The sequence below is a fragment of the Pundamilia nyererei genome, unplaced genomic scaffold (assembly GCF_000239375.1).
Source record: "Pundamilia nyererei isolate P.nyererei 1_Seehausen unplaced genomic scaffold, PunNye1.0 scaffold00053, whole genome shotgun sequence".
NCBI classification, from domain to species: Eukaryota; Metazoa; Chordata; class Actinopteri; order Cichliformes; family Cichlidae; genus Pundamilia; species Pundamilia nyererei.
Genome location: NW_005187454.1, coordinates 2,106,186 through 2,118,550, shown reverse-complemented (window position 1 = coordinate 2,118,550; position 12,365 = coordinate 2,106,186). Strand labels below are relative to the sequence as shown.

The following is a 12,365-nucleotide window of genomic DNA, read 5'->3' as shown; positions in this document are numbered from 1 at the left end:
GTGTTCTAGATAACAGAGGAGGAGATCGAGCGGATCATGTCGGGCCAGGAGTTCAAGGAGGACGCCCCGGAGCACACCTGGGGCAACAACGGCGACAGCGACCACAGCTCGCCAAGCAACGGCGCCTCGGAGGGCAACCAGCCGTCGCCTGCCTCCACTCTGTCGTCCAAGTGAGTCGTCGATCTCATCCGCTCAGCTACGCGCCTCTGGCACTCGCCCCATCTTTGAGATAATGAGCCGGCCCTGACAGTCTAACACCTCGTTCCCATCTCACCCAGACTTTAGTTAAAGTATTCATCGGCCAAAGAATGCCTGAATATGCAGCTCCTCAGGCTCGCTGATCGCAACCAAACACAAAGAGCTCACCGCACTATCTGCTGTTCTTGCTTGGAGACGAGCATATTGTCTATCTGCACTCATCAAGGACAAATATTGTCTAGGTACTTGCATGATGGCATTTATTTTAGTCTCAGTTTGTGTAAACATCAGGTTTTATCTCAGCAGCCTGAAAACTATTCAGGGGATGGCTTTTCTTTTTTTATGCGATGGAATTAAACCTTGCCAGAAATGAACAGCAAACAGAAAGCCTGCGTCGCATGCGCTCGTGCACATGCCCAGAATGCAAAGTTTAGTCTGCAAGTTTGTGAAAAAATGCAAAGAGTTTGATTGGGGATGAAGCTCAGCACATCAGGGTGAGGTTAAAGGAGGGTTTGCCTGAGAAATGCAAACCCCGACGTGTGAGCCAGCGTGTTTTTGTCCCCGCAATACTAACAAAATCTGCATTACTGTAACCTTTGACCTTTGTGTGCTTCCAGTCGCTCTGCTGAAATGAACGGCTACACGGCAGCCCTGCGGGACCAGTACATTAACACCTCCATGCCCACGCATTACCAGCTCTTGCCTCACCTGTTCAGCTACGCCGCCCAGTCTGGCCTGCTGGCCTCTCAGCCCCGCAACCTCTACCCACAGCCCCACCCTCTGGTGCAGCAGCTGGTGGCTGCTGAAGAGCTGGCCCCCCTGACCACTCCAATGCTTATAGAAGAAGAGTGAGTTCATACTCTGCATCGTGCGTTGTGTAGAGGCGCGGCCAAATGAAAGGAGTGCAGCTGGTTTCAGAAAGCAAAATTCTCAATTAGATACTCATTTTGTATCAAACAGTCCTTCCCAGTAAACCAAACTTGTTAGTCTTTTTCTAATTGTATGTCGTGAACGTTGCCATTTACCTCGGTAAGTGAGATGCAGGTGTGTTGGAATAGGAATTAGGCTCTTGAACCTCTATGTTAATATTTTGAGAGCCTGGCGCTCTCACAAGCGCTCCAACAGGAGGATATTCTCTGAATATCAAGTTCATCATATGTTTTTGGTCGTTGATGCTGACTGTGTGAGGTTTCTTCATCATTTCTTCCACTTCCACATACACTGAAGCATCCCCACAGCATTCATTCCCACCATCAGTGTTCTTAGGGTTGCCTTTTCTTCCTGTGTACAAACACTAGCAGTGTCGCGGTGACCAAACAACTGTGGTTTAGTGTTATTTGACCAAAGGACAAAGGATTGTCCTCAGCATTCTTGCCTTGAAGGCATCTCTTCTGCTAACGTGGAGCTTCTCCTGTGAGCTCGTTGCTTCATTAGTTTCTCCCCTCCAAGTCTAAAGTGATTTGTTTTGGCTTGATGCATTTTCATGTGGCAGCTCAAACTGCTGCCAACGTTTCTATACTGCGTGTAAACTGGAAGATAAAACACGGCAGCGTTTGTGCTGTGGCTCAATGAAAAGCTCTGTTGCTCAGTGGGATAATAATACCGACCATGATCAGCGTTTTATCCCAAACTAATTCTAGTATGAAAGTTAGAAATGCTCTGTTGACATTTCTTTGTCAAAATTAGAAAGGTTTGTGATTTTGAAAGTGCAGGAACTTTCTGATCACATCTTGATTTTTCCAGCATTACATTATTTACCGTAAAAGATTCTTTTAAATACATTTTGTGTGATTGTTTATTTTTTCCTCATTATTTTACATTTATTCCTCAGATAAATTCAGGGAAATGCTTTAGGAAATGGCCTGAAGTCAGCTGCTCTCTGTTGGTAACAGAGGTTAGAATTAGCTGAAGGCTAAGCAGATCTGCTCTGTGAAATGAGGAGAATCTAGAGGGACAGGAAGTCAGACGGTGAGGGACGTGAAGGCTGCTGAAAGCTGTTTGTTGTGGAGTGGGATGCTGATTTGAGCCACGTCAGGCCCATTTTGACATGATGAGAGTTTTCCTGCCCACCACACATTTGTCTCGTTGTTGTTTGCTCAAGGTACAAGGTAACACAAGTGGAGCTGTTTGCTCTGCTGTGCCGTCTGGCAGACGAGCTGCTCTTCCGCCAGATCTCCTGGATCAAGAAGCTGCCCTTCTTCTGTGAGCTCTCCATAGAGGACTACACCTGCCTGCTCAGCTCCACCTGGCAGGAGCTCATCCTGCTCTCCTGCCTCACTATCTACAGTGGCCAGATCTTTGGAGAGCTGGCCGACATCACAGCAAAGTACACGCCATCTGACGACGAGCTTCAGGGGTGAGTGGCGAGTGCTTAAAGAGCAAAAGGAGAGAACAATTGGGGTGTTTTGTTTATGAGCTTTAGAATAACTTGAATTATTGAGGAGCCAAAAAACACCCACATTTACTCCATTTAGTTTATAACTATTACATACCTCCCCTGAGTTTCTTAGAGGTGCACAGAAGAAACGATATGATAGATGGACACTGCGACGTCGTCCACTGGTTTCTGAGCTCTAGTTTGTTTTACCATCATCACCGTGGTTTAAAAAACAAGCAGACAACAATTACTTGTCACGAGGACGGGCAGGTCTGCTTGCTCATTGGCTAATCAATGTCATTAGCCAATGAGCAAGCAGAACCAAGTTGAACCCTCCTTGTTGAAGCATAGAATTACTTATATTTCCAAAAGAGACATTATTTTTGTATTCAATAAAGGCCAAAAAAACTCATCAGGAAAGTGTTTACAGAGGTCAAGTCTTTTTGCAGCTACAGCTATCGCCATCTGGTGGCCGTTATGGCATTTCTGCATTGACGTCCTTTTACCAAACTAGAACCTGCAGTCAACCTTCACTTACTGCTCTCAGAAACCTCGTTTCAGCCATGGCTGTTTTCTCTTTTTAGGGAAAGAGCTATACGTTTACCCACTAGCAGACAACTGATAGAGTTAGCAACTAGCTAACTTCTAAAGCAGATCTTTAAGCAAAGTCAAAGGCAAGACAATAGGGCTCCGAATGATGGCTTGCATTGCTATTTGTGCGCTGGTATTATAACAAGACAGCTGTTTGTAACTTTGTAACTGTAATTCAAATCATTTATTCATATAGCACCAAATCACAACAGCAGCTGTAAAAACTCTACAATAAAAAATTTTTTGTAAAACCTTCTGCGAATGTTACAGTTACACTTTACTGGGTTAGCAACATAAATCAGTTATTACTATTACCATTACTATTGAATATTGAGCTGGCATATTTTGTACATATTATGTTAGCTAGGCAGCTGGCACAGACAATGACCTTTAGATTGTTTTCATATTGTTTTCTGTCATCAATAATCAAAATATTATCCAGCAGTTAAGGAGTTGTTAAGGAGGCTAACCGTTTAGGCGACAGTGCAGAAACAGCCAAGGCTAGCTTCTATGCTAACTTCTATGCTAGCTTTTAGCAGTAGAGAGCTTCTGAATTACTATATTGTAATTTTGTAACAGAGACTACTTTAAAAGTAACCTTTCCAGACACTAAAGTTAAGTAGCTCAAGCAAGAACAACAACAAGTGATCTTATTCTATAGTCTTGATATTGATACGTAGCAGAAAGAAACTGCCTTCATTCGTTCTGTTTTGGTAATTCAGCCTCACCCACAGCAGTCACAGTGGGGCTGTTTCACTATAAGATATTAAATGTTTCTTTTTAGTCTCTGGGAGCTGTGCTAATTCAGTATTTCAGTAGAAATGAGAACAGCAATCAGGAATTCAACATTCCCTCTGCACAGCCAAGCTGTTTCACTTTGTGAGCTCATCATCTCTAAAAGGGCTTAATATTTTTCTCCAAGTGTTATTGCTGGGTGAGGCCCAGTGAAGTGGTCCGTGAACAGGAGGCCTCCTCAGAGCTGAGCTGTGGCTAGCACTGTCTGGCATGTGTACTATAGACGCTTGTTTCACTTGAAGTAGAAAAGGATGCGTGGGGGAAGAGGGGGAGTGTTCCTGTGTAAATCAAACATGTATAATTTGACCTTCTGACACATTCTCCTAATATAACTCTGCTGCTTCAGTCAATTTGCCCACAGTTTAGTGGTTTTAGACGTGGACGTTTGATTTACAGTGGCATTGTTGAAGTTTGTGAAAGAGATTAGAAGTGCAAGGCAGAAAATTGATGTTTAAAACGTGGAGTGAACTTATGAATCTTCTCTTCAAAAAGCTGTGGAATCAGCAGGACGCTTTAAGCACTTTTAATAGATCTGACATATTTCCTCCCTCATTTTCTTTGCCTTGTCCATTGAAGCATGGAAGCTTAAGATAGCGGTGCTGGGGGGATTTTTGTCTTCTTTCTTTATGTGGATTGTAGTGAGGACAGCGAACCTACAAAAGTCTATATCATGGTTTGAGTTGGAGCCTTAAAGGCACCGTCTGGCTTCATAGAGCTGCAGTTTTCAGCTTAACTGACGGGTCTGTGTGTGATTCCTCAGATTCAGCGAGGATGGGATGGAAGTAATGGAGAGGTTGATCATTCTGTTTCGCAAACTCCACCAGTTAAAGATCAGCAATGAGGAGTACGCCTGTATGAAAACCATCAACTTCCTCAATCAAGGTAACAACAAAGTCTCCAGCGTGTTGACTTTTTGCCATCGCGACCTTCCCCCCTTGACTGTGATAGTTTCTGCTCCACAGATATCAGAGGACTGTCCAGCATCTCCCAGCTTGAGCAGCTGAATAAACGCTACTGGTGTGTGTGTCAGGACTACATTGAGTCCAAGTACCCACTGCAGCCTAAACGCTTCCCTGAGATCATGATGTGCCTGCCGGACATCCGCTGCATCTCAAGTAAGGCCTCAAAGAACTGTTTAGGCTGTTGTTGAAGACTGACTTTAGAAATGCACTCAGATACTCATACGTTAGTTTGTTTGAGCTACAAAAATGTGATACTACCCAGTGTATTGTGCCACAGCGATTTATGTTCAGCCATGAAAGTTTCAGTTTGTGCCCTTACGACCTGTGTTGTTCCCCGCCCTCTACAGTGCCTTGTCTTTGGGGAAAAACGCTGAAAATACAAAAACCGTTGCAAAATTTTATGTTTAATGAATTATTTGGTTAAATTATTTGAGCTAATTGGATAAAAGAAAGCATGGCTTTTGTCATTAAGACAAACTATAATAAGTGCATTAACCCTGTAAGACCCAACCCATCAAAAAATAGCCAGAAAATTCAGATTTTTGGAGCTGAAATGTTTAATAACCCTTAATAATACACAAATTTTATTTTGCTATATCATGTTGCTTACGATTTATTTTTTGTATTCCATTTGATACATTTGGCTTTTTCTTTTTAACAACAATGTTAATTTTAAAAAGCTGTCCATAACATTTTGAAATTATGGCAAGTATTGATCATGTTGATGGGTTAAAGCTTGAATCACAATCTAGTTACTTTTGTGGTTTTAGCTCATCAATTAAATCAAACACAATCAACTGTTCATTTTTCTGGTAATAAATAAAATCATGGCCAAACCTTTGGATAAATAGAGACACTTTGCATACGTTTCTTTTATTTACCAACTCTTTGAAACTTAAGAATGATTGGTCGAAACAAGTAATCTAAATAAAAACGGTGAAATAAATGCTACTGCCAGTAATTTTGACTAACTAGACGTAACTGAACCGAAATCAGCTTCATAAGTTCTAAAAAAGTAAATGGTGAAAATTGTGTCAAAGAAAGGTCGTTAGATTTTGTACACGTAACCTGCCCAAATTAGACCGTTTAACACGAGCTGGGCACACTGCTGGAGCCAGCCTCTAGTGGCCGCCAGAGGAACTGCAGCATTCGGCACTTGGGTTGGCTTCATTTGTCTCGCAGGTTGCCTCCTGGACACGACTGTGACCAATGAAAATGTCGGCTGTACAGAAGCTAAGCTAATCATGAACTAAAGTGCCGTGTGTCTCGGGTTTCTTCTCAGCAAAGCTGGTGAACGTCCCTCTGGAGCAGCTCCCCCTGCTGTTCAAAGCAGTCTTGCACTCCTGCAAATCCAGCCTGACCAGCTACAGGACCGGCCCGTCGCCCTGCGTGACCGCCTCCACCGGAAACTAAACCCTCCCCGACGCCCGAGTCGAGGACTGGTCTCCCCTCTCGTGAATGTGACAAGCAGCTAGTTTGTTTTTTGTAACTTTTTTCTTTATATATTTATTACACGACAGAGCTGAATGTATGCTGATTTACACTGTGCACATGCTTCTGTACAAAACAAATGCTCGTAGATGCATTGGTCTTTGGAGTTTACAAGCGTGTATCCATTTTGCTCCATGTGTCAGTGTTGCCATTGTTAGAGCTAGACTTTAAAAGAGTTTATTTTATACAGATGGGGCGCCTTGGCACGCGCGACGAGTGTTTTGAGACTACCTCAGGAAGATGTTGTTGCTATTTTCAGGTACCTTTTCTTACTGTTAAATGAAGAGTTGCCCAGTCTAAACCAAAACCCTGTGGATGCTTTGGTACCTCAATCAGAGATGAATGTTCAAAGAAGCTGCATAAATCAGTCTGAAAAACAGTTTTTTGTTACACTGAAAATGCAAAATGAATTAGCAAAAGTACTCAGACATCCTGCTTTTAGGAGGCGGTCTTGTCAATTTAACATTCCATGAGTTAAGGTGGCTGTTGTTGGATCTGTGGGATCATCGAATAGGAGCATACGGGTATTTTTTAACAATCATAGACTAGGGATGTATGGCTTTATTGCAGGGGAAGGGGCGGATAGCTAGGTTTGCTGTTTTTCTTTTTATTATGTTTCTCTCTTGACCAAAGTGTTATGCAAAGATTATATCAAGCGCCCGCTGATGGGTAGGGAGCTGACAGCTCAACAAAACCCTTTTCTTATCCATGAAGGACGAGGATAAGAAATGAATCGGTCTGTTTCAGAGGCAAGACGCTCTGCAGGGCAGAAAAGTTCAGCGTTTCATTGCAAACATGCGCGTTTTGTCGCGTGCACACATATGCACAGAGCAGACACGATGGCTCTCATTTTGTGCTCTTCATTGCCAAAGAAGATGGTGCATTTTCGCCTGCTCTCGACACAGCTGGGTATATGTGATTAAAAATGTGCGAGCTTCACGGGTGACACACACCGATCAGCCACAACGTTGAAATATCGGGGAGGTTTCTGATGTGTTGGCACATTTGGGTCTGTCAGCTCGTCTGTGCTCTCTGGCGGTGGGTCGCGTCACGGATAACGCTTCCTGCAGGTTGAATTTTGAGCTTGATTCAATTTGAGGACTTTGCAGAGCAGGTGAACAAACCACGCTTTCCCCTAGTCCTGAGGGAGACCGCTGGTACTGGGGCACGCCATCATTTTTAACAAACACCACATTACTGATTACCCAAGGTTAGGGTTGGGTTTTTGCTTTACTCACAATGGAAACGGGCCCATAAATTTTCATTTGAACACATTTTAGCCTTGGGGAAGGATTTTTATTTGGGTGGTTGGATGTTATTGTAACCCTAACCCTATATGTGTTGGCCCCAGCACGCTCAAGCTCTCCCAGCAGAGCTTTGCATAGTAACAAGGTAACGATTACTGGTCACTTCACCTGTCCGGGGTTTTGATGTTGTGGCTGCTTGGTGTTGCCCATCTTAGTGGAACCCACTGAAACCAGCCATTTAAAAGAATCAGTGTTTATTGATCCATCCGTTTTGCTTAAGAGTTCATTTCGATTTTTCAAAACAGTTGTTGAATTTCAAAGTTCTATCGGCCAGTTTTGAAGGGCAATCAAACGTTTTTAGATGTAGAATGTAAATCAGACCACACTTGGTTTCCACGGGCATCAGGCCGCGTGGACATCCAGGTACGGTCCGACTGTTTTTAAATGAGATGAAAGTGAAAATATCATTTATGCAGAATTGGCTTAAAGTTGAACGTCTAATCGCTTTAATCCAGCCGTAAGTGGACTCGGTGTGATCGGCTAGGGCTTTACCTCAATCAGTTTAGGCCAGGTTTGGAGAATTTTAGGGGATATACCCCTGGCTTGCATACCCACAGATATGCACGCCGTTTTAAAAAGTGTAGCCACAGAGAAATGGTCTTTATTTTTAAAGTGTGAGATTATCATTTCTGACCACTTGAAGTGTCTTTTCTGGCCATTTCACCATTTGCGTCATTTGAAATGCAGACAAAGTGCAGTCCCCGCAACCACTCCCTTTTTTGCACACGACAGTGAGGTTTGGAGACCTTAACCCTTGTTCTTGGCCACTGCCCACCCAATGTGTTCCTCTCTCAGGTCCCTGCTGACCTGGATATATACAGGGTAAAGTGAGTGTTATGTATTGCATTCAGGAGTTCGTCAGTGACCACACTGATGTACTTGTAGTATTAGTAGATGTAGCTTCCAGGACATTGTAGGTCCTGCTGTAGAAAGGTGTTTTTGTTTTTTGTTGTTTCAACTTTATTTCCCTCACCGTCCCCACCCCACCCACACTCCCCTTCAGTGAAAGTGGAATTAGTTTGCAGGGCAGGTTTTCTAAAGCTCTCGGCATTGATGACGGACGAAGCAAAAGGCGGCGGCATCTTTCCGATGTCACAGCTTCCCTCCCGTCGTGCGCAGCCTAACGAAACCACAGCCCAATCCAGCGTTCCTTGTGATGCTTCAGTTAGCCTCTTTTGATTTTTTTGAATGCTTTAATGTACCTTTTGTAGTTTATAATTAAGAATGTCTTTTTAGCTTTTTTGGGTTTGATTTGGAGTGAAGACAACACCTATCATTTTCTAAACTGATTTCTTCATTGTTGTTGTTGACGTTCACTTGTTCACTGTGTTCATTAAAGAAAGTGTTACTCAGGCTTTGTCAGCAATGCTTTACGTGCACGCTGCTGACATTTTGGATCTGTTTGCGTAATCTTGGAATAAGTTTAAACCTCAAATGTTGTGCTGTGGCGCCGTCTCTGGAGACAAAAGCCTCGTGTTCATCCATCAGGTGACCAGCACACCACACGGGGGCAGGGCTACGTTTGAGCCACGTGCCCGACGAGCACAGTTTGATAAACTCTTAGGTTTCAAAGTTAATCTTTGGGTGGAATAGATGTGAACCTCACCGTAACCGTGGTAACCAGGTTACCATGCACGCGATCACCAGTGAACCACTTGGGTCCACATTTTCAGAAAGTCTAAGATGTTTAAATTCTTCAGTTTTGTTTCAGGTTGTATAAAAACAGCTCGACCGAACCCTGATCCTCCTCGCGTCGCTGGCTAACTGCTGGATGTTCAGATTTTGCAGAGATGAACAAAACCATTTAATGTTGCCTTTAGCGGCGCTGAAAGGTTTGGCTTTTAGCTTGAGATAGCTGCCTCCCTCCCAAACAACTGATAGTGTTATGTTTTTAAAAAACATACATGTAGAGGCAGCATTCCTCCACATGTATTAACTGAAAACATTAAACCAAACTATCTGACAAGATTACATTATCGTGTCGTTTTGGTGAACCGACCCTTTAGATCACAGTATCTCAGGACACTTCTGTGTACCGAAGGTCTCACTGTGATGAAACGGTTCAGATCCCCTCAAACGCTGCTCGGAGACCCTGTCAGGCTGTCCCGTGTCTGTGCAGCACTGCCAGAAAAACAGCAAAATGACTGGAGGAATGCACTGAACATCACACTGAGATCTGACAGCGCAGCAGGATCTGAGGGCTTTCTCCTTTAATGTGATGCCAAACTGTCTGCTTATCAGCGGTGAATCCCACCTTTGCTGGCAGCACTCGCACTTGTTCAACGTTACAGTTTGATACACACACGCTGGTGTCTTTTTTTCACTTCCTGTTTGTATTGGTTGTGTGCAGACAAAGGGATGTGCCATTTCTAAACTACCTCTGTATTTTTCACACCGTTACTAATGTTCATTACACCAATGTTTTTTATGAGTTGACCTCACATGTGAACCACCAACACTTGTTTTCTTCTTCGTAGCCTTGTATTCCTCTCTACCTCAGGTACTTTTAGGGACCCTCTTCCTCCTTTGTTTCCTTAATGTGCTGTTTCATGTTAAATTAGCATCATCTTATATTTCACTGCTACCCTGTTATCAAAAATCACATACCAAAGATGAGCGAATGTCAATGACAATGTCAGTGCACTGATTAAGCATTCATGTGTTATGTTCTGGCTGAAGTTAACCAGTGTTGCATTTTTCCATGTTGACCTTATCCAAATATGCCTCATTATCTGTTGAATTTGCTGTATTCGCCATACCATGATAATCCTGTGTGTGTGTGTGCGCGCGCATGCACGTGCGTGTTTGTTGTTCGTTGGTGAAGCAGAGAACACACTCAGTATTATCCCACAGCAGCCGGTGCTGCATGTGATCAGTTGTCAATCGCAGGATGCTCACTCGTGTAACCGTAACACTGTGACCACAGATGGACAGACGGCTGTGGTGTGAGCACTGGGGCTGGACACACACACAGGCTCCGCCTTTATAGTCGCTGTCCTGCTGTTAAACCTTTAACGCCATCAACTTATTTGTAAGTGAGATGTTCAAAAGACTCATGTTCCTACAGAAACAGCTTGTATTCACCACACTTTCTATATAACGCTCGTCCACTCCCTTTAGTTTTCATCTGAGAACAGCCAGTGGGTGTGGCTTCTAAACCAGAGCCAGAGATGACCATATTAGGGATTCCTGTTCAAACTGACTTCATACATGTTAGTGGGCCTGGAGCATTGTGTTTTTATGCAGACGCACACACAAATAGACATTTAGGCCCATATTGCTTGTCCTGGATGGAGCTCCATCCCCTAATTCCCTGTAACTGACAACACTATAGACGGAACAGCAGGTGTCCAGCTGTCAGAGCTTTGTTACAGGCACAGGAGGAGCACACCGGCAACATATCTCAGGGAACAAACAGATTCATACACGGTCATCAGAAACTGAAACGCCATTTCTGTCTTTTCTCTTCAGAAATCTCTTGTCTGCTCTTGTTACTTTAACTACCTGTGAAGAATGTGATCCATTATGTGTTAAAAGCATGTTTAGAATGTGTTAGGACTTGAAACAAAATAAATGTGACATTATGCAAGTGCACTCGGCTAACTTCCAGTTTCTCGCTGTCCAACTCTTGGCTTTTCTACGGGGAAGATGATAGAAACTAATGAGACAGTGTTCCTTTCAGTCACTGATAGGCAGAAGGTCTGCCGTTAAAAGCTGAGGGACCGGAATTTGGATGCGTTTGTCCCTGACCTTCTGCTTCGTGTACTCCAGTGTGTTGTTCACAGCGAGATAGTATTATTAGGATAAACACAAAATGTGTTTCAGCCTGGAAAGGAAACATGCCAGGTCTGCTCATTTACTGCAAGTCATGGCAACAAATAAACTTATTTTTTAAACACTCTTCAAATATAATGTGCTGATGACAATAATTTGCCTGCCGTTGTTTCATAAATGCAGCTTTAAAATATTTCTTATCCATCCGGGTGCTCTAAACAGCTGGAAATTTAAAAAAGCGTTCTGGATAATAACTGACCCGCCTAACTTTAGGGGGGTGCGCACTGAGACTCACCTGAACGCTGCACATATAGAAACAGACTCGGTGCAGTTTTCATCCCACATTCACCATCCAGCTGCTGTTTGAGTAACAACTGCTAAAACTGCAGTACCCAGGTCAGTGGTGCGTCATCATTCCAGATGAGTTTATGGTCTCAGTCACTAGTTTCATGTGTTACTGAAGAAAATATTAGATCTTTGAAATGAGGTGACTTTTGTTGTGATTTGGCACTATATAAATACAATTGAATTGAAATGAATTGAATGTTCCCCACCGGAGTCGGTAAGATTTAATGATTGTGTACTACAGTGTCACAGTCAGAGCCGCGCCATTCATGGTGGTTTCAGATGGTGATGACCAAAGCTCATAGTTTGAGCCTGAGCGTGCTGATCGTGCTCCGTTTCACTAAAGTTCGACTCTCATTACCACACAGCACTGGAGTGTTGAAAGAAATGATTTTAAATACGAATCTGTCACAACATCAGTTCTGAACCATCGTGGCAAAAACATGGCGATGTGGATTTTGACAGACTGTCCTGGGTTACAGCAAAGGTCCCCAACCACCGGGCCGAGGACCGGCATCGGGCTGC

At 43.5% G+C, this 12,365-nt stretch overlaps 1 protein-coding gene across 3 annotated transcripts in view; it reads left to right on the top strand.

The window, feature by feature from the left end:
• The window catches only part of nr6a1a (nuclear receptor subfamily 6, group A, member 1a), a 118,339-nt gene extending 107,024 nt beyond the window's left edge, over nt 1-11,315 (top strand). For all 3 annotated transcript variants that reach the window (XM_005733610.1, XM_005733609.1, XM_005733611.1), the window contains 6 exons: nt 10-170; nt 816-1,046; nt 2,300-2,554; nt 4,722-4,843; nt 4,924-5,076; nt 6,206-11,315. In XM_005733610.1, the coding sequence (XP_005733667.1) occupies nt 10-170; nt 816-1,046; nt 2,300-2,554; nt 4,722-4,843; nt 4,924-5,076; nt 6,206-6,336 (1,053 nt within the window). In that variant the 3' untranslated portion in view covers nt 6,337-11,315. The remainder of the gene's footprint in view (nt 1-9; nt 171-815; nt 1,047-2,299; nt 2,555-4,721; nt 4,844-4,923; nt 5,077-6,205) is intronic.
• The last annotated feature ends 1,050 nt before the right edge of the window (nt 11,316-12,365 follow it).